This window comes from Musca domestica, unplaced genomic scaffold (assembly GCF_030504385.1).
Source record: "Musca domestica strain aabys unplaced genomic scaffold, Musca_domestica.polishedcontigs.V.1.1 110, whole genome shotgun sequence".
In the NCBI taxonomy this organism is placed as follows: Eukaryota; Metazoa; Arthropoda; class Insecta; order Diptera; family Muscidae; genus Musca; species Musca domestica.
The window spans coordinates 713089-736264 of record NW_026712134.1 but is presented as its reverse complement, the minus strand read 5'-3'; the positions used below and the strand labels follow the sequence as shown (position 1 = coordinate 736264).

Below are 23176 nucleotides of genomic sequence, written 5' to 3'. Positions count from 1 at the left end.
AACGTGGATAAAGATTTTATTACATATTAATCAAGTGGGTGGAGATTTTATGACAAATGGATAACGTGGATAAAGATTATGCGGCATCTAGATAACAGAAATAACGATTTTATGACATCGGAATGGCATGGATAAAGATTTTATGACATCTGGATAACGTGGATAAAAATTTGTTCACATATTCATGACGTGGGTAAAGTCTTGGTGACATATGAATGTTGCGGATAAAGAAGTTATGACATCTGAAAAGCATGGATAAAGATTTTATGACAACTTGATAGTGTGGATAAAAATTTGGTGACATATTTATGACGTAGATAAAGACTTGGTGACATATGAATAATGCGGATAAATAAATTATAAAATTTGGATAACATGAATAGGTTTCTTGGCATCTGGATAACGTGGATAAAGATTATACGACATCTGGATAAGGTAAATAATGATTTTATGACATCGGAAGAGCATGGATAAAGATTTTGTGACAACTGGATAACGTGGATAAACATTTGGTCACATATTCATGACATGGATAAAGTATTGGTGACATATGAAAGTTGCGGATAAAGAAGTTATGATATTTGGATAACGTGGATAGGGTTCATGACATCTGGATAACGATTATACGACATCTGGATAACTCAAATAACGATTTTATGACATCAGAATAGAATGAATAACGATTTTATTACTTCTGGATAATGTGGATAAAAATTTGGTGGCATCTGGATAACGTGGATAAAGATTTTATGACATCTGGATAACGTGGATATAGATTATATGACATTTGGATAACGTGAATTAATATTATACGACATCAGGATAACGCGGTTAACGAAGTTATGGCATTTGAATAACGTGAATAAATGTTATACGACATTTGGATAACTTAAATAGCGTTTTTATGACATATTAATGATGTGGATAAAGGTTTTATAACATAAGGATAGCGCGGATAAAAATATTATGGCATTGACATAGCATGGATAATTATTTGATGACATGAATAACTATTTTATGACATGTGGATAACGTGGTTACGGGTTAGAACATGTTAGGATATATAATCCGAAATATCCGGTTGAATAGATACATTATCCGGCATTATCCAGGGGGTTTCGATTCATTATCCATGATATCTAAATGTCGCAGATACCTCATTCGCGTTATCTGGAAGTCGTAGATGCCTTATCTACGTTATCTGGATTGTGTAGATAACGTGAATAAATATTTGATATCATGGATAACCAATTTATGACATGTGGATAAAGTGGTTACTGATTTTAAGAGGTTCGGATACATTATCAACCTCATTTGGGTGGTATAGGTAAGTTATCAATGTTTTAGATACATTTTTTACGTCGTTTATATTCTGTAGATACATTATCCATTTTACTTAGAAGGTGTAGATACATTTTTTACGTTATAGATACATGTTTCACAACACATAAATGTTGTAGATACTTTATCTACATTATATAGAAGATGTAGATACATTATCAATTGCATATAGAAGGTCTAGATACATTTTTCAGGTTATAGATACATATTTCACGTTATCTAGATGTTGTAGATACATTATCTGCCTCATATAGCAGTTGTAAATACATTATTCACATTATAGATACATATTTCACGCTGCCTAGATGTTGTAGATACATTATCCACATTATAGAGAAGATGCAGATACATTATCCGCGTTATTTAGAATTAGTAGATATAATATTAACGTTGTAGATACATATATCACGGCACCTAGAAGTTGTAGATACATTATATACATTATATAGAAGATGCAGATATATTATTCACGTTATTTAGAAAACGTTGATACATTATTCACGTTAAAGATACATTTTTCACGTCACCTAGATCTTGTAGATACATTATCTGTATTATATAGAAGATGCAGATACTTTATCCACATTATTACCATGTTGTAGATACAATATCCACATTGTAGATACATATTTCACGTCACATAAATGTTGTAGATACATTATCTACATTGTATAGAAGATGTAGATACATTATCCGCGTTATTTGCAAGTTGTAGATACATTATCCACGTTATTTAGAATTTGTAGATACCTTATCCACGTTAGTTAGAAGTAGTAGATACAATATCCACGTCATCGATACATGTTTCATGAAACTTAGATACATTATCCACATTCAAGTAGAGGGTGCAGATACATTACACGCGTTATATGAAAGGTGCAGATACAATATCCAGGCTATAGATACATTTTTCACTTAATAGATACACTTCGTCTTATATTATATGTATATAATATAATATAATATAATATAATATAATATAATATAATATAATATAATATAATATAATATAATATAATATAATATAATATAATATAATATAATATAATATAATATAATATAATATAATATAATATAATATAATATAATATAATATAATATAATATAATATAATATAATATAATATAATATAATATAATATAATATAATATAATATAATAAAATATAATTTGTTAAATGAAAATTAAATTTAGCGTTTTCTTTAATACTATTCCTGTTTTATGGCTACCTTTTAAAAATAACCATCCAATTTCATTGAAAAACATAGTAATTCATATTACCCATCTCCGCAACTTGACAGTTAGGCCCCCAAACAAAAGGTATTTCACTCTTTCTCTCTCTCTCTCTTGCTTGCTGATGAGCCCCAAAACCACGAATCAGCTAAACAAAACAAAAAAACTAAAAAAAAAAATATTGTTATTATTATTGTAGATTGATTACAACAACAGCAGCAGCAAAAAGGTCAATGGCAACATGAATAGAATTGTTCAAAAAAAAATTATGGGCAATCAGTTGTGGTCATAGTCCGAATGGCAAAAGAAGCGCCGTGACGCGCCGCATAAAATTAAACAAAGAGAAAGTGTGTAAAAGTAGTTAACGAAAAATCGACTAGTTTTTAGTACTGACTACACAAAGAAAAACAAGAATTTATATAACAAGTGGTCAAATCCATTATCTCGGCGGGCGATTAGAGGTCTATTGGCTGCCTATCGAAGATTAGTGTGATAAGATTTTGTGGAATTGAAGCAAAGCAAAATGCCCCCGCGTTTTATTATCTGATTGCAAAATTTTAGTCTTAAGAAATTTCAATTAGAACTCCATTCAAAGTTGACTACGAAAGACTTTGAAAACAGTTATTGTCAAACCCTTGCGGTGGTCGGTTGTAGGAAAAGTGTTTCGTTCCCTCCAAAAAGGAAAAGTCTAAAGAAAAACTAAACAGTTACAAATTATGGCGGAAATTGCTGAAATTGGCATGTAAGTGTGTGTGAAATGTGTGTTGGCAATAGGTGTGTCTGGTTACCCTAAAATTTGTAACAATTGTTACCAATTGTTACTGGAAGTCGTCTGTTAACCCAAAAGTTCTGCAAAAGAGAGCGGTTGGAGAGAGAAATTTTGACAGTTGTTTCAGTGAGAGTTTGCAAATTCTTGCTGGACAAATTTCTTCTTGCAATCACTTGCAACTCTTCTTCTTCTCATTCATCGACATTCAATCAGATGTTTTCTAATGTTTGTTTATTTCTTTTTGTGATTTCAATTTGGAAATATCTTTTTGGAATTGGCAAGACTAATTGCTTTTGGAGAACAACTTTACAAAATGTGGAAAACGCAAATATTAATATGTAATAGGAAAATAAAAGACTATTTCCAACATTTTTATACAAACGCCATTAGGAACACGTTTAATGGATTCCAGGGAACACATCAAACCTATCTCTATTTTATTGCTTATATTTTTATTTTATTGCTAATTTCCTTTTTATTTATAAAAATTGTAAAATTGGTGATCTTCTTTTCTTTTAATTGGTTGGACATATTGGTTTGTTTTGACAAATCAGCTGATTAGTTGCAAGCTTCTGCAGGAATACCGTCTGTTTACTTTTCGCAATTTCCTTGCAAAAGAGAATAAAACTACCTTACTCTCTCAGAAAGATGTTGCTGGACAATTCCTGCAGGAAAAGTAACCAGACACACCTAATGTGTTGTGAAACGTGTTAAAAAGAAATAACAAATGAGTTGCGCCTTGTTTAATTTATACAAGTGTACTCTCCGCTCTACTCTCTCGCTTTGTTGGTCACATAAACAAAGCTGAGAGACAATGTAACTCTACAGTGGATTTGAGGTTATGTTTAATTGGACAATTAATTTGTAACGTTTGGAAAGAAAAGAAACGTTTGGTTTTAAGAAATATTTTAAGAAATTTATTACGGATTTTAAAAATATTTAATAAATATTTATAAAGACCAACAAGTCGTAAAATAGAAAGAATCAAAAAATTTAAAAAAAAAAACGCCAGAAAGTTGTGGATTTTTTTTAAAAATAGGTACTTTTAGTGTCATAACTAAATCAAGGAGTTAAAAAATAATTCTTAAATAAAACAATGTGAAATGCTGGCAAACATTTTTTTCAAAGACTTTTTAAGTGGCCCTTAGAAAAAAAAAAAAAAAATATATATATAAACAGGGCCGGATTTAAAAATAATTAAGGTCGTAGAAGACAAGTTTTTTAAAATCTTTTTTTTTAAATATATTTTTCAAAGATCATTCAAGTTTTGATTAAAAAAAAATATTATTATTTTTTATATAATTTATAAAAAATGTTAACCTTAAAAATGTTTTTAGTAGTGAAATAGTAATTTTATATATATTTTTTAGACAAATAAATTTTTTTTAGAATTTTTCTTATTTTTAAATATAGTTTTCAAAGAACATTTAAGTCTTGGATAAAAAACTAATATTTTTAATAATAAAAACAAAATTAACCTTAAAAATGTTTTTTGGTATTGAATTAGTTATTTTATACATTTTTAAAACAAACTAAATTTTTTTTTAGTATTTTTTCAAGAAAATATTTTTTTGTATTTAATTTGTTTTAATTAAAAAATGTATTAACTTTTTTAATAAATTTAAATTTTAATTTTTTGCGTTAAATTAATTTGTTTTAATTAAAAAAATGTATTAAATTTTTTAATAAATTTAAATCTTAATTTTTTGCGTTAAAATGTTTGTTTTAAACACATAATTAGTTTAAATTAAGAACATGTAATATTGAAAACTAAAGTTTAAATATTTTTTGATTTTTTATTTGTTTATTTTTTTTTTTTTTTTGTTGGAAATAAATATATTTAAAGAATGTTAATAATATATTTTTGTAGAAGATAAGTATTTTAAAAATATTTTTTTTAATATTTGTTAAAAATTATTTAAAGAAAATTTATTTTTTTTAAATAATTTATAAAAAAATGTTAACCTTAAATTTGTTTTTAGTATTGAAATAGTAATTTTATATATTTTTTTAGAAAAATTAATTTAGTATTTTTCTTAAATAATAAAAATACCTGGAATTTTTAACAATTTTTTAAAGTCATAAATTTAAGTTGTTTAAAAATATTTCTTTAAAATATATTTTTTAAAATTTATTTAAGTCTTGGATAGAACAAAAATGGGTTTATTTAATAATTAAAACAAAATTAACCTTAAAAATGCTTTTAGTATTGAATTAGTTATTTTTTATATATTTTTGAAACAAACTAAATTTTTCTAGCATTTTTCCTAGGAAATATTTTTTTATATTTTATTGGTTTAAATTAAAAAAAAATGTATTAAATTTTTCAAATAAATTTAAATCTTAAATTTTTTGCGTTAAAATTTAAAGAAAAAAAAATTTTTTAATAATTTATAAAAAATGTTAACCCTAAATTTGTTTTTAGTATTGAAATAGTAATTTTATATTTTTTTAGACATATTAATTTGTTTAATATTTTTCTTAAATAATAAAAAGACCTGGAATTTTTATCAATTTTTTAAAGTCATAGATTTAAGTTGTTTAAAAATATTTTTTAAAATATACTTTTTTAAATTTATTTAAGTCTTGGATAAAAAAAATATTTTTTTAATAATTAAAACAAAATTAACCATAAAAATGTTTTTAGCATTAAAATAGTTATTTTATATATTTTTAAAACAAACTAAATTTTCTGGTATTTTTCCTAGAAAATATTTTTTTTTTTATATTTAATTTGTTAAAATTTAAAAAAAAATATTAAATTTTTAAATACATTTAAATCTTAATTTTTTGTGTTAAAATATTTTTTTTAATACATAATTAGTTTGAATTAAGAAAATTTTATATTGAAAGCTAAAGTTTAAATATTTTTTGATTTTTTTTTTAAATTTATTATTTATTTATTTATTTATTATTTTTTTTTTTTTTTTTTTTGAAATATATATTTCTAAAGAATGTTAATAATATATTTTTTGTAGAAGAGAAGTTTTTTAAAAATATTTTTTTAATATTTGTTAAAAATTATTTAAAGAAAAAAAATTTTTTTAAATAATTTATAAAAAATTTTAATCCTAAATTTGTTTTTATTATTGAAATAGTAATTTTATATAGTTTTTTTAGAAAAATTAATTTGCTTAGTATTTTTCTTAAATAATAAAAATGCCTGGAATTTTTTACAATTTTTTAAAGTCAGAAATTTAAGTTGTTTAAAAATATATTTTTAAAAATATATTTTTCAAAGACCATTTAAGTCTTGGATAAAAAAATAAATTATTTTATTTTAATAATTAAAACAAAATTAACCTTAAAAATGTTTTTAGTATTAAATTAGTTATTTTATATATTTTTAAAACAAACTAAATTTTCTGATATTTTTCCTAGAAAATATTTTTTTTATATTTAATTTGTTAAAATTTAAAAAAAAAATATTAAATTTTTAAATAAATTTAAAATTTTTGGTTTTAAAATATATTTTTTATACATAATTTGTTTGAAAATTAATATTGAAAACTATAATTTTAATATTTTTTGAATTTTTTTATTTTTTGGAAAAAAATATTTCTAAAGAATGTTAATAATATATTTTTTGTTAAAAATTAAAAAAAAAAATATTTTTAGACGGAATTTTCAATTTTAATAAATTTAGAACGCTGAGGCTTTAGCTTTTCAAAACGAAATTTGACAGAATTTTTGTAAAAAATATATATTTTTAAAATTTTTTTTTTTAATAATTAAAAAGATTAAAATTAAAAGATTCAAACCATATTTATTTTAAATATTCTTTTTAAAATTGAAACAAGAGAATATTACATTTTTTAATATTAAAAAAAATAATATTCTTTGTTTAATATTTCGAAAAATTTTTTAAATTTTTTAAAAATTACCAAATTTGCCAGCATTTCTAGAAAACCTATTTTTTAAGATCTGGTATTTTTTGAATTTTTTTATTTTTTGGAAAAAAATATTTCTAAAGAATGTTAATAATATATTTTTTGTTAAAAATTAAAAAAAAAATATTTTTAGACGGAATTTTCAATTTTAATAAATTTAGAACGCTGAGGCTTTAGCTTTTCAAAACGAAATTTGACAGAATTTTTGTAAAAAATATATATTTTTAAATTTTTTTTTAATAATTAAAAAGATTAAAATTAAAAGATTCAAACCATATTTATTTTAAATATTCTTTTTAAAATTGAAACAAGAGAATATTACATTTTTTAATATTAAAAAAATTAATATTCTTTGTTTAATATTTCGAAAAATTTTTAAAATTTTTTAAAAATTACCAAATTTGCCAGCATTTCTAGAAAACCTATTTTTTAAGATCTGGTATTTTTCCTAGAAAATTTTTTTTTTATATTTAATTTTTTAAAATTTAAAAAAAATATTACATTTTTATATAAATTTAAATTTTTTAGTTTTAAAATATATTTTTTATACATAATTTGTTTGAAAATTAATATTGAAAACTAAAATTTTAATATTTTTTGAATTTTTTATTTTTTGGAAATAAATATTTCTAAAGAATTTTAATAATATATTTTTTGTTAAAAATTAAAAAAAATAATATTTTTAGACGGAATTTTTAATTTTAATAAATTTAGAACGCTGAGGCTTTAGCTTTTTTAGACGAAATTGGACAGATTTTTTTTAAAAAAAATATAAATATTTTTTAAAAAAATATTTTTTTTAATAATTAAAAAGATTAAAATTAAAAGATTCAATTTTTTTGTATTCTTCAAAAAAACATATTTTTTTAAATATTTTTTTTTAAAGTTGAAACAAGAGAATATTAAATTTTTTTAATATTAAAAAAATTAATATTTTTTTGTTAAATATTTCGATTTTTTTTTAAATTAAAGTTTTTAAAAATTACAACATTTGCCAGCATTTTAAAAAATATATTTTTTAAAGATCCGCCAATAAATTTCGTACCACCAATTGTATTCGACCTATTTGAACTTTCAAATCAATTGTAATTGCAAACCAAACAACAACAGCTGATTTGACCATTGAAACCTGATTGTTTTGTGTTTGGTTTTTCGTCATTCAAAAACAAAGCTTCACTGGAAGCTTAGCTTAAGAATTTTTATCCAATATTGAAACTCTGTGAAACCAAAATTAATTCCTAAAATTTATTTTCAATTTTTTTCTTTCCAAATGGATATCACAAAAAATAAACTTCTATTTATTTGGCTACAAAATGCGTATTCCAGTGATTCGAATCAGGTGGCGACGGAGGTCCAGCCCAAGAACATACTCAATGATAAGAAAATATTCCCCGACTTCAAATCCGGACCACTGACGGCCTATCGTGAGAAGAGTTCGTTCTGTCACAAACGCATGAATGTCCTGCTGGAGGGTGAGGATCACATTCGTCTCAAGGTGAGTAGTGCAGATGAATAGAAATATTTTTAAGATTTTTGTTTCTCAATTCGCAGTTTTCTACGAACATGCAATGACCGATCATTTCAATCATTCCCATTCGAGGAGGACAAAGTCCATGAAATTTGCCTCAACGACTGACTGGCTATCGCCTTAGTTAGAATGTTTATTTTGTTTCGTTATTCGAAGTTCTTATGGGGTGCCGTTTCGTTTTTTTATTGGTGGTCTCTTGGCCTCTAGTTCAGTGTACTTGTTGTGCACCCAAGTAGATTAGGTGAAAAAAATTGACTTGATTTTTTTTTCAATTTTTAATTTTCGCACCTAGACACTAATGCCCCCATACATGGATATTCTAATCAATCGAATGGTTTAGTGTTACCTGACATCACCATGGGGTGAAAGAGAAGAGGCAGAAGAGGAGGTACAAAAATACCTTTGGATTTTTTAAAGAATTTTTTGGAGCTACAGAAAGACCTAGAAACGTGGATTTTTTAAAGAATTTTTTGGAGCTACAGAAAGACCTAGAAACGTGGATTTTTTAAAGAATTTTTTGGAGCTACAGAAAGACCTCGAAACGTGGATTTTTTAAAGAATTTTTGGAAGCACAGAAGGATCTCCAAACGTGGATTTTTTAAAGAATTTTTGGAAGCACATAAGGATCTCCAAACGTGGATTTTTTAAAGAATTTTTGGAAGCACAGAAGGATCTCCAAACGTGGATTTTTTAAAGAATTTTTGGAAGCACAGAAGGATCTCCAAACGTGGATTTTTTAAAGAATTTTTGGAAGCACAGAAGGATCTCCAAACGTGGATTTTTTAAAGAATTTTTGGAAGCACAGAAGGATCTCCAAACGTGGATTTTTTAAAGAATTTTTGGAAGCACAGAAGGATCTCCAAACGTGGATTTTTTAAAGAATTTTTGGAAGCACAGAAGGATCTCCAAACGTGGATTTTTTAAAGAATTTTTGGAAGCACAGAAGGATCTCCAAACGTGGATTTTTTCGGAGGCACCAACAGGTCTTAAATGTGAATTTTAAAAATTTTATCTCATTTTCTTATCATGTTCTGTTTAACAACCACCTGATTAGGAGCTAATCAGATTATCAATATTTCGCGTGTACGTATTACAAGTGAACTTTATAATCGAACTCAAAAATTCGCATTCACTTTGGCGGAACTGCAATCTAAGCGATCAATTATCTCCATCGTAAAAAACGTTATAAATTTAGCTCATGATTTGGCTAATCTCAAATGACGGCCCAAAGTACACAAGTATCGATATTTGAATAATCACGTAGGTATTTCAAATACACATGGAGAGCATGAATACGGATTGATAAAAAAAAAACTTAATTTCTGGTACTATTTTTTATAGTCAGATATTCCGAATTGCGAATGATATAAAAAATACAAAAAAAGATCTGTTTGCCCCGCCAAAAAAAAAATTAAAATTCCCGATTTTTGGTCCCTTCAAAGTTTATTTAAAAACCAAGTCCTCAAGACCGACCAATTGGTCCCTAAATTAAACGTTCGGTATTCAGGTTCACCCAAAGAATTTTTAAAAAATTTAACAGTTTTTCAAAAAAAATCCAGGTCCTCTGAAAAAAATCCCTTGAAAAAATCTCCCGATAATCGTTAACATTTTTATAATTTTTTTTCAAAACATCCAGGGTCCTCTAAAAAATTCATAAAAAATATTCCACAATCGTTCAATTTTTTTTTTTCATTTATGGATCTTTAAGTCTTCAGGTTTCCCCAAAGAATTATTAAATTAATTTAACAACTTTTCGAAAAAAAAAAATCCAGGTCCTCTGAACAAAAATCCAGGTCCTCTGAAAAAAAATCTCCCCATAATCGTTAACTTTTTGTATATATTTTTTTTCAAAACATCCAGGATCCTCTAAAAAACCTCCCATAATCGTTCAATTTTTTTCATTTATGGATCTTGTGTCTCGTCTCCCCCAAAAACCTTTCAAAATCCCACCGATCAGATGACGACTCGAAATGACGACCATAAATAAATTCGTCACAAAATCCTCACTAGACACCTTAAATTTTTTACCCCCACCACACATACTCTTAATTTCAAATTTATCAAACTGCGGGGCCCGGATAATAAAACCCAGGCCCTCTCACAAAAAATTCTATTTTAGACTCATTAGAGTGCTCCTCTCCACGGAAATCTTTAGTAAAAGGCGAAAGATTTATTCGACAACTGAAGAGAAGCCAGAGTAATTTCATCCAACTCAAATCAAAGTATTTAAGAAATTGTTTCGCGAAGTGAATGAGAATTTTTCACACATAATAAGAAAAGATTGTGCAATGAAATAAGAACTTGAATAGAATTGTTGTGTTCTTTAAGGATCTGCTGCTTCTTGGATTCATTTTGATGAGGGTTGAAAGTATTTCAGACAATTCGGGTTTGCTAAAGGACATGAAAATCACACACACAATTCTACCTACATTAAAATCCGCTTGTAAGCCAGTGTGTTTGTTTGACGATGGAAAATAGGGATGGCATTCTTGCCAGATATGGTATGGCTCATAACAGTGTTGGCAAATTTAGGTACAATTGTACAAAAATCTACATGAGAATTTTTGTTATAATATATACTTGTTTTTATTTGCCACAACTTAAAATAATAGTTAAAAATTATTAAAAACCTTTAAAAATTTAATTCTGTAAAAAATCTATAGAAACCCATTAATTTTTTAAGAATCCTTTATTTTTTTATTTTGAAAGATCTTTCAAAAAGTCAATTGATTACCGAAAACATTATTTAAGATTTTTTACTTAAAAAATCCCTTCAAAAAACCCCTTTACTTAAAAAATTCTTCAAGATCTTATATTAGAAAAATTAAAAAAAAAATACGGAAAAGCCGTTTAAAAATGTATAAAAAATCGTAGGGAATTGCATAAAAATTCTTGAAAATGTACTTTAAAGAATCTTTCAAAAATTCATAGATTCTTATAAATATTATTTAAGAAAACTCTTTAAAAAATCTCAAAAAGTTCTCTAAAAAAAAAATAAAAAAAAATTAGAAAATTCCTGGAAAAGCGCTTTAATAACTTCTTCATAAAATCCTAAAAAAATAGAAAATTTCTTAAAAAAAATCTTGGAAAACTTACTTTAAAATATCTTTAAAAAATGCTTAAAAATCATGAAAATACCCACAGATTTTTCAAAATATTATTTTAGAAAACTATTCGAAAAAATTATAAAAATCATGAAAAGGCTTTAAAAAGTCCTTTCAAAATTCCTTTAAAAATTCTTAGAAAATTCCATAACAATTCATGGTAAAGGTATCTTTAAAAATTCAACCACATAATTTTAAAAATATCATTTTAGAAAACTCTTTGAAATCAATAAAAATTCATGGAATAGCGCTTTTAAAATTCTTTAAAAAATCCTTAGAAAATTATTTTATAATTCCAACAAATTCTTGAAAAGGCTACTAAAAAATCATTGACAATTTCTTAAATCTTCAAAAAAAAAATTATAAAAAAATTTTTATAAATATCATTTTAGAAAGCTTTTTGAAAATCCTTAAAAAATTCTCAGAAAATTTCCATAAAAATTTTTGGAAATGTTAATTTAAAATTTTTTTGAATAATTTTTCCAAAAAATCCAAAGATATTAAGAAAAAATCTTTAAAAATCAATGAATATTCATGTAAAGGGGCTTTAACAAATTCTTTGGAAAATCCTCAAAAAATCTTAGAATCATAAATCATAAAAAAATTCTTGGAAAAGTTACTTTAACAAATCTTTGAAAAAAATCTTAAAAAACAGATTCTTACAAATATAATTTAAGAAAACTCTTCGAAAAATCAATAAAGTTTCATTAAAAAATCCTTAGAAAATTCCATAAAAATTCTTGGAAAAGTTATTTTAACAAAATTCTTTAAAAATCTTACGGTAAATCCATAGATTCTTAAAAATATTATTTAAGAAAACTTTTCGAAAAACCAACAAAAATTAATGGAAAAGTGCTTTAAAAATTGTTTTGAAAATTCTAAAAAAAATCTTAGAAAATTCCAGAATGGAAAGTTGCTTTAAAAAATTGTATAAAAATTCTTAAAAAGTCATCGAAAAAAATCCACAGATTCATTTAAGAAAACTCTTCGAAAAATCGATAACAATTCATGAAAAATGCTTTAAAAATTTATTGAATATCCTAAAAAAAATTGCATAAAAATTCTTGGAAGAAGTTTTTAGAAGATTCAACGAAGAATTTTAGTAGTCTCCCGTGGGGGAATTTTTATACCCTACAACACTATGTGTTGGGGGTATTATAAGTTTGATTGGGCCAAAAATTATGTAACACCTCGAAATATTGATTTCTCACATAGGAAAGTATATATGGATCTTCCTAGCTCGCCGAGCTGAGTCGATCTAGCTATGTATGTCCGTCCGTCCGTCTGTCCGTCTGTCCGTCTGTCCGTCTGTCCATGTTAATTTGTAATCACTCTACAGGTCGCAATTATGGCGCGATCTTCACGAAATTTAGAATGGAGGTGGGGATAGGGTCAGAATAGAACCCTATTTCTTTTAGAGATGATCGCCAAATATTTAGGGGTTGAAATGGACCAAATACTGAAAAAATGTCGGATTTTGCAGTAGCTATACAGGTCGCAATTATAGATCAATCGACGCGGAATTTCGCATGTAGCTAGAGTTTAGGGCGGGGAAGAAGCCTACCAATTTAGGTGGTCATCGGATAATATTTAGCGGGTAAAATAGACCATATCTTTTGTGTTGAAAAAATTCAAAATTTTTCATTAAACCGCGAATATTTTAAATCCTGGCGAAATCACAAAGCCATGACAAGGTTACTCCTGATCTTTACATTGATGTTAACATCCAACAAAACGGATATATAGCATAATATGTGCGATATTTATGTCTATCAAAGAAGATATGCTTGAAAGATCTCTTATATGTCGAGAACGGCTGAACTGATTTCGACAGTTCTCATTAATTCAGAATGGCCTCTTGGCAAGACATAAAATACGTCTAAAAAAATCGCATAAAAATATCTATCTAAAGATGAAAATATTGATTTTGTAAAATTTTCTCATATTTTTTCAATTTTGTCATATTTTTGGCATATTTTCATTTTGAATTAAACATTTGGTAATATTTCTACAGCTAACAAAACTAAGTAGTTAGAATATCAGGATATCATATACAGATCGCATTTATGGTCCGATTCTTACGAAATTTTGCATGGGGATAAGATGAGGGTCAGAATAGAAGCCTACTCTTTTTGGAGATGATCGACATATATTTAGGGGTTGAAATGGACCAAAAAAACTGCCAAATTGTCAGCAGGTCGTAATTATCGCCCGATCCTCAGGCACATTTGAATGGGGGTTACCGGACATTGCAAAAGCCAAACAGTTTTGGATGGCCATCCAAAAATATTCAATGTGTGAAATAGTTTGCCAACTTTTGTAGACAAAATACGAAAATGTCCATTACAGTGACTTCTTGGAGAATTCACAAATACAGGAAAGACGCACTTCTGACTATTTCGTTAACGCTGATTTAGTTGCAGAATATAGTCAAATGGCTGTATCTCATATAGATGCGTTTCAGTCAAAAACCAATAATAAATGTTAATCTTTTGCCACTTCTGAAAGATTATAGGTCTTTGGGAAATATTGGTTCCAGATCTAGGAAGACCATTTAAGTGCAACATCTACCAATAAATTGGAAATAAGCAAATTAGTTTAAGTTGCTATTATTCGAAAATTAGAGAACGAAACCTGATGGTTTTCTTTTATTATTTGTCACAATATCTTGTGCAATTCTTTCGAGTATCTCGCCTATATAAACTGTATCGTTTATTGTAGAGTTGTAGGGTATTCAACGGTCGGCCCCGCTCGACTGTAGCCTTTGCTTACTTGTTTAAAATAATTTTTTTTTTTTTTTTTTTGAATGGACTAACAGAGATTTTTTGCAAATTTGATGTACAAATTGTGGATTTCAAACAACTTTTTTGAAACACGTTTTTCAAAGAATTTGTCTGATATTTTTGGATTTTTTGTGAACCGGACCTCTGTTAATTTTTCATAAAGAACATGTGATTTTTTTGTAATTTTTTAAAAAATTTTCAAAGATTTTTTTAAGTAACTTTTCCAAGAATGTTTTGGAATTTCCTAAGAAATTGCTTAATGATTTTTCAAAATAATTTTTCATTGAATTTTTAATTGATTTTTCGAAGAGTTTTCTAAAACGATATTTTCGAAAACTTTTTAAGAATTTTTAAACAAGAGTTCTTGAAAAATTCATAATTTGTGTATCATTTTTTTTTTAAGTCCACACCCAAATTCACAAAAATTATCTGAAAAATTATTTTTTATAAAAATCTCACAGAGAAAGTTCTATGAGTGACTACGAAAATTCTTCTGGAAATTTCTGAAAACTTCTTCCTCAAAAAGTTTAGAAAATATCCACAATTTTTGAAAAAATCTGACATTGCTAAATAGACATAGAATTTTATGGTGATCAAGAATATATACTTTGTGGGGTCTAAAATGAATATTTCGAAGAGTTACAAACTGAATGACAAATTCAATATATCCTCCATACTATAGTGGAGAGGATAAAAATATATCAAATAAAAAATATATAGAGATAAATAGGCTAAAGCTCTGATGGCCGTTCAAAAATTCAAGTCTGTCATCTCAAAAAATTCATTCAAGTAATATGAAAAATTAAGATTTTTTAATTCATTAAAAAGTTCCGAAAAATTCACACATAAAGCTCTAAAGGTTGTTTAGAAAATTCAAGAACTTTTTCTTTTAAAAATATATTTGTTTAAAAAACCAAATTTGATGTAGATTCTTAAACGTAATTTAAAAAAACTTCACGTTTGATATAGGTTCTTAAAAATATTTTTTTAAAAAAATCCACGTTTGATATAGGTTCTTAAAAATATATTTTTAAAAAATCCACGTTTGATATAGGTTCTTAAAAATATTTTTTAAAAAATCCACGTTTGATATAGGTTCTTAAAAATATTTTTTAAAAAATCCACGTTTAATATAGGTTGTTAAAAATATTTTTTAAAAAATCCACGTTTGATATAGGTTGTTAAAAATATTTTTTAAAAAATCCACGTTGACATAGGTTGTTAAAAATATTTTTTAAATAATCCACGTTTGATATAGGTTTTTAAAAATATTTTTTAAATAATCCACGTTTGATATAGGTTGTTAAAAATATTTTTTAAAAAATCCACGTTTGATATAGGTTGTTAAAAATATTTTTTAAAAAATCCACGTTTGACATAGGTTGTTAAAAATATTTTTTAAAAAATCTACGTTTGATATAGGTTTTTAAAAATATTTTTTAAATAATCCACGTTTGATATAGGTCCCTGAAAATATTTTTTAATAAATTCACGTTTGATATGGGTTCTTAAAAATATTTTTTAAAAAATCCACGTTTGATATAGGATGTTAAAAATATTTTTTAAAAAATCCACGTTTGACATAGGTTGTTAAAAATATTTTTTAAAAAATCCACGTTTGATATAGGTTTTTAAAAATATTTTTTAAATAATCCACGTTTGATATAGGTTGTTAAAAATATTTTTTAAAAAATCCACGTTTGATATAGGTTGTTAAAAATATTTTTTAAAAAATCCACGTTTGACATAGGTTGTTAAAAATATTTTTTAAAAAATCTACGTTTGATATAGGTTTTTAAAAATATTTTTTAAAAAATCCACGTTTGATATGGGTTCTAATAATATTTTTTTTAAAAAAAAATACACGTTTCATATAGGTTCTTATTTTTTTTTAAATCCACGTTTGATATAGGTTTTTTAAAATATGTTTTTAAAAAATCCACGTATAGGTTCTTGAAAATATTTTTAAAAAAATTTACGTATAGGTTCTGAAAATATTTTTTAAAATATTCCTGTTTGATATAGGTTCTTGAAAATATTTTTTAAAATATTCCTGTTTGATACAGGTTCTTGAAAATATTTTTTAAAAGATCCCTGTTTGACATAGGTTCTTAAAAATATTTTTTAAAAGATCCCTGTTTGACATAGGTTCTTAAAAATATTTTTAAAAAATCCCTGTTTGATATAGGTTGTTAAAAATATTTTTTTTAAAAAATCTACGTTTGATATAGGTTGTTAAAAATATTTTTTTAAAAAATCTACGTTTGATATAGGTTGTTAAAAATATTTTTTTAAAAAATCCACGTTTGATATAGGTTGTTAAAAATATTTTTTTAAAAAATCCACGTTTGATATAGGTTGTTAAAAATATTTTTTTTAAAAAATCCACGTTTGATCTACGCTCTTAAAAATAATTTTAAAAAAATTAAAAAAAAATCTCCGAAAAAAAATATTCTCAAAAATCTTCGAAAATATCTCTGAATTTATTTGAAAAGAAATACTCAGCATTGTAACATTTTGTACAACTCAACGTACTTTTATCAACTGCTTGAATCGATGCAAACATTGAACATACCTGCGCACTACCAACCACTCAAACTACAACAACAACATAACTGAGTTGTGACACATCACCAAGCAACCACCACATGGTTTCTTTCGACTGCTTGAATCGATAGCAGCAGACACACACAAAAATCCCGCGACACGTTGTCGTTTTTCAATTCAATGCACATTTCGAATTGTTCTTTCCGTTGCTGTTCACTTATAATTCTCATTCACCTTGTAGTGCTCTAAATACTTAACATTCGCTTAGTGAGTGGTAGAGTTATCGCTTCTCGGCCTTATGGCTAAGATCAAAGTGTAGTATCTGTTCTTATCAGCTTAACATCTGATAGATCCTCCATCGGAGGACAACAAATGTTAAACTGATTTTTGGAAATAGACGGGATGTTTAGGGGCTTGCTCCACTCCTGTCGCGGGTTGGCCCGGTATTGCAGTACCGCCGGGATTTCGGCCCACATTAAATGAATAAATTTCAATAAAGTAGTTAAGAAGAGGAAGAGGGCATGTTCGTACTCTTGGCGAACATATTTTGGAATAAGAAATGCAAGGGAGGGGAGAGGGTATATTAAGTTTGTCATTCCGTTTGTAACACCTCGAAATATACATTTTATAGACCCCACAATGTATATATATTTATATATACTAGATCAGCATAAAATTCTACGTCGATTTTGCGACGTCAGCCCGTCTGTCACTCACATATATCGGTACATAACGATATTCGGTATTTGGATGATTTTGGCGACATTATTCACCGGAATTGTCTCAAATTTGGTATTTGAAGTTCGTAATGGATACTACAGCCTATGACAGAAAATTGTCTGTGCAGGTCCACGTCTTCGTATAGCCCCCATATAACGTTACCTCCCGATATTCGGTATTTGGATGATTTTAGCGACATTATTCACCGGATTTGTTTCAAATTTGGTGTTTGAAGTTCGTATTGAATCCTACGGTCTAAAACAGAAAATTGTCTGTGCAGGTCCACGTCTTCGAATAGCCCCAAAATAACGACTACATTCGATATTTTTAAGATTTTAACGGATTGTATTTTTTTTGAGCATTGCCAAAATCGTTGCAAATGGTGGAGGGTATGCAAAGTTCGGCCCGACCGAACTTACAGCTTTTTTACTTGTTTTTCTTTTAAAAATAAAATTTTAAAAATTCCTTTAAAAAAATTATATAAAATATTTTTTTTATAAAAATTATATTTTTATTGAAAAAAATATATTTTATAATAAATTTTCTTTAAAAAGGAATTTGAAAATTTATTTTTAAATGGAAATAAATTTTCAAAAAATATTTTTAATTAAAAAATATTTTTGATTATTTTTTATTGAAAAAAAAAAAAATATTTTATATAAAACATTTTCTTTAAAAAGGAATTTGAAAAATTTATTTTTAAATTGAAATAAATTTTCAAAAAATATTTTTTATTAGTAAAATATTTTTAATTAAAAAATATTTTAATATTTAAATATTAAAATATTTTATTAAATATTAAAATATTTTTTAATTAAAAATATTTTACTAATAAAAAATATTTTTTGAAAATTTATTTCAATTTAAAAATGTTTTATATAAAATATTTTTTTTTTTCAATAAAAAATAATTAAAAATATTTTTTAATTAAAAATATTTTTTGAAAATTTATTTCCATTTAATATAAATATTTAAAAAAAATTTAAAAAAAAAATCAATTGAAAATTCACTATCCTGCTTAAAATATATAATATTTATAAAAATTGTTTTTTTTTTTTCAAATTCCTTTTTAAAGAAACATTTTTATTAAAAAAAATTTTTTTAAATAATTTTTCTTTAATTATTAATTATTTTATTAATTTTTTTGAAATAGAAAATATTTTTTGAAAATGTTTTTTATTAAAAAATTCTTTGCAAATATTTAAATATTTAATAAATAATTGTGTATTATTATTATTTAAATCAAAAAATATTTTTTATTTTAAAAATTTTTAAATATTTTTTATAAAAAAAATATATTATAAAAAAAAAATTATTAAAAAATATTTTGAAAATTTTTTTTATTAAAAAAAAACTATGTTTAGAAAATGATTTTAAATAAAAAAACTATTTTTTAAAAAATATTTCTAAATTAATATCTTCTCCTCCCCCTTTTCAGTATTTAAAAAAATTTAAATAAAAAAATCAATTGAAATTCACTATCCTGTTTAAAATATATTTATAAAAAAAAATAAATAAATTATAAAAATTGTTTTTTTTAAATTCCTTTTTAAAGAATTTTTTTTAAATATTTTTTTATTTAATTTTTAATTATTTTATTAAATTTTTTGAAATAGAAAATATTTTTTGAAAGTGTTTTTTTTTTTAAATATTCTTTGAAAATATTTTTAATTAAAAAATATTTTAATATTTAATAAATAATTGTGTATTATTATTATTATTTTAATCAAAAAATATTTTTTATTTTTAAATTTTTTAAATATTTTTTATAAAAAAATGTATTTTGAAAAAAAATCTCTATTAAAAATATTTCTTGAAATTATTTTATTGAATAAAAAAAACATTTTGAAAATATTTTTTATTAAAAAAAATTATATAAAAAAATTTCTTTAAAAAGGAATTTGAAAATTTTATTTTTTAATGGAAAGAAATTTTCAAAAAATTTTAATAAAATATTTTTAATTAAAAAATATTTTATATATAATAATATTTTATAAATAAATACAAATATTTAAAAAAATGAAAAAAAAAATCAATTGAAAATTCACTATGCTGTTTAAAATATATAATATTTATAAAAATTGTTTTTTTTTTCAAATTCCTTTTTAAAGAAACAATTTTATTAAAAAAAATAATTTTTAAATATTTTTTATTTAATTATTAAATATTTTATTAAATTTTTTGGAATAGAAAATATTTTTTGAAAATGTTTCTTATTAAAAACTATTCTTTGAAAATATTTTAATATTTTATAAATAATTGTATATTATTATTAATATTTTAATCAAAATTTTTTTTTTAATTTTAAAATTTTTAAAATATTTCTTTTAAAAAAAATATATATTTTGAAAAAAAAAAATTATTAAAAAATATTTCTTGAAATTATTTTATTGAATAAAAAAATATTATGAAAATATTTTTTATTAAATTATTTGAAAGTGTTTTTTATTAAAAAAATATTCTTTGAAAATATTTTTAATTAAAAAATATTTTAATATATAATAAATAATTGTATGTTATTATTACTAATATTTTAATCAAAAACTATTTTTTATTTTAACATTTTTAAAATATTTTTTACAAAAAATTTTTTCAAAAAATCTTTTTTGAAATTATTTTATTGAATAAAAAAATATTTTGAAAATATTTTTTATTAAAAAAAAACTATGTTTAGAAAATAATTTTAAATAAAAAAAAACTATTTTTTAAAAAATATTTCTAAATTAATTTCTTCTCCTCCCCCTCCTTTCAGCATCGCATTTGGCAGTTTATGGAAAAACAGGAAGATTTCCAACGTGAACCCGAAACTCCCTCCCTGGAGCGCCAACGTCAGTTGGCCAACAAACGTCAACATTTGTTGTATCATCAGAATTTCTATGGTCTGGCTGAGTACATTTCCAATCCTCACCTCTCGTTGGCCGCTGCCCAGGCCATGTTCAGCTATGAATTCAGTTTTTCGGTGAAATATTCCCTTTCGATTGGTATGTTCCCCAGTACGATATTGTCGTTGGGTACCGAACGTTTGGGTTCGTATGCCAGTAAGATTCAAAATGGTGAAATTGTTGGTGCTTTTGCATTGACGGAAATTTCGCATGGTACCAATGCCCGTGGTATGCGTACGCGGGCTACCTATGACAAGAAGACAAAGGAGTTCATCATTCATACGCCCGATTTTGAGGCAGCCAAGTGTTGGGTTGGCAATTTGGGTAAGACGTGTACGCATGCCATTGTCTACGCGCAGTTGTATGTGCCCGATGACACGTATGTGGGTTTGTGTGCCTTCCTGGTGCCCATACGTGATGAGAGGACTTTGATGGCCTTCCCCGGCGTGACTGTGGGAGATTTGGGTGAAAAGATCGGTCTCAATGGCATTGATAATGGGTGAGTTCGTGACATTTTGTTGAAATACTTAAAACTAATCCGGATTCTTGCTATCCTTTCCAGCTTTGTCATGTTCAACAATTATCGCATTCCCAAGGATAATCTGTTGTCCAAGACTGGAGATATTGATGAACAGGGCAACTACAGCAGTCCCATTAAGGATAGCCGCAAACGTTTGGGTGCCTCTTTGGGCGCTTTGTCAGCTGGCCGTGTAAATATTTGCAATTTGGCCAATGTGGCCCTGGGCAAGGCCATTACCATTGCCACCAGATATTCGGCTGCCCGCAAGCAGTTCGGTCCCGATGAGACCTCTGAGGAGTGGCCTGTCCTGGAATATCAATCACAGGTGAGACGAACTTTTTAGAAATCTCTGAAAAAATTGAAAATAAAATTAATTTTTTAATATTTCCAGCAATATCGTCTCTTCCCCCACCTGGCCACCGCCTATGCCCTGAACGTTTTCAGCCTGTGGTTGGGCCATCAAAATGTCGACATGACAATGCGTTCGTTTATGGGCGAAGATACCTCAGCGGTGGGCATGGAAATCCATGCTGCCTCCTCGGCCTGTAAACCCATCTGCACATGGTCGGCCCGTGATGGTATTCAGGAGTGCCGTGAAGCCTGTGGTGGTCATGGTTACTTGAAGGCCTCCGGTTTGGGTGACTTGCGTAACGACAACGATGCCAACTGCACATATGAGGGTGAAAATAATACCCTAATACAACAGGCCTCCAATTGGCTGGTCGGCTTGAAGCGGTCCAATGCCAATTTTGCTGAAGTCTCACCCATGAACACTGTGAGCTTCCTCAAGGATATGGCACAGATATTGAAGCACAAGGCAGAGGAGAAGAATGCCAAGGAGGTGGCTTGTCCGCACAGTAAGTTGGAGTTGGGGGGGGAAAAGGAATATTGAAAAAAAAAAATATCGATGCCCAATGGAACCTGCAAAAATTATTTTTTTTATAAAATCTACAAAAAATGGGGCATTCATTGGGACATTCCAAAAAAATTATTAGAAGCCCACTGGGGCATTCTAAGAATTTTTTGAAAACAAAGACATCAATTTCGATTTTAGTTTTTAAAAACTTTAATTTCCTTTTCTTCCCTTCCAGATCTCCTCAAGGCTTTGAATTGGTTGGTGGCCTATCAATTGGAACATACGGTAAAACGTGTGGAGACCTTGAAATCTCAAGGTCTGGATGCCTTTGAGACCCGTAACAATATGCAGGTGTTCAATGCCCAAACCCTGTCCATTGTCTATGCCCAACGCACCATCTATGCTGTTTTCTATAACTTCGTAATGAATTTACCCGACAGCAATGAAAAGCAGGTTCTTTTGAAATTGCTCTCCATGTATGGCTGTCATATGGTTACCAAAAATGCCAGTATTTTCTATCAAGGTGGTTATTTCCGTCAGAATGGACAATTGGAATTGTATCAGGAGGCAATTTTGAATTTGTTGCCATTGATCAAGGATGAAGCCATTACCCTGGTGGATGCCATTGCCCCACCAGATTTTATTTTGAATTCTCCCTTGGGTATGAGTGATGGCAATGTAAGTGGAATTTGGAAATTTTTTCTTTTTATTTCATTTTAACTGAGGTGATGTTGAATTTTCCCTCTTGCAGGTCTACAAACATTTGCAAAGGGCAATTGTCTCCACACCTGGTGTCTTTGAACGCCCTGAATGGTGGCGTGAAGTTACCTACAAAAATTATATCAAGAAAGCCAAGATGTAAGGCTTGACAGGCTGTGAGAAATTAGAAAAAAAAATATTTTTTTAAAAGAATTAGAAAAAATACTGTTTTTGTTGTAATATAAATAAATATAATTTTTGTTATTTTTTTATACCTTAAAAATGGTTTACTGTGCGTTCTACAC

General features: G+C 26.1%; 1 protein-coding gene and 2 non-coding genes across 3 annotated transcripts; 2 read left to right on the top strand and 1 right to left on the bottom strand.

Moving 5' to 3' along the window:
- Positions 1–2846: 2846 nt before the first annotated feature.
- On the top strand, positions 2847–23154 carry LOC101894665 (peroxisomal acyl-coenzyme A oxidase 3). Its single transcript, XM_005187261.4, has 7 exons — positions 2847–3315; positions 8559–8727; positions 20667–21295; positions 21359–21641; positions 21708–22173; positions 22408–22850; positions 22924–23154. The coding sequence occupies exons 1-7, from the start codon at positions 3290–3292 to the stop codon at positions 23032–23034; spliced, it is 2127 nt and encodes a 708-aa protein (XP_005187318.1). The 5' UTR covers positions 2847–3289; the 3' UTR covers positions 23035–23154.
- LOC131807137 (U5 spliceosomal RNA) lies at positions 10834–10961 on the bottom strand. The gene has a single exon (XR_009344306.1). It is a non-coding gene; the product is annotated as a U5 spliceosomal RNA (small nuclear RNA).
- On the top strand, positions 17477–17673 carry LOC131807136 (U2 spliceosomal RNA). Its single transcript, XR_009344305.1, has one exon. It is a non-coding gene; the product is annotated as a U2 spliceosomal RNA (small nuclear RNA).
- Positions 23155–23176: the final 22 nt, after the last annotated feature.

Coding starts and splice junctions, on each gene's coding strand:
- LOC101894665 (XM_005187261.4), top strand. CDS start 3,290: ATGGCGGAAATTGCTGAAATTGGCAT. Junction 3,316..8,558: donor GAAATTGCTGAAATTGGCAT/GTAAGTGTGTGT, acceptor TGCGTATTCCAG/TGATTCGAATCAGGTGGCGA. Junction 22,174..22,407: donor GGAGGTGGCTTGTCCGCACA/GTAAGTTGGAGT, acceptor CTTCCCTTCCAG/ATCTCCTCAAGGCTTTGAAT.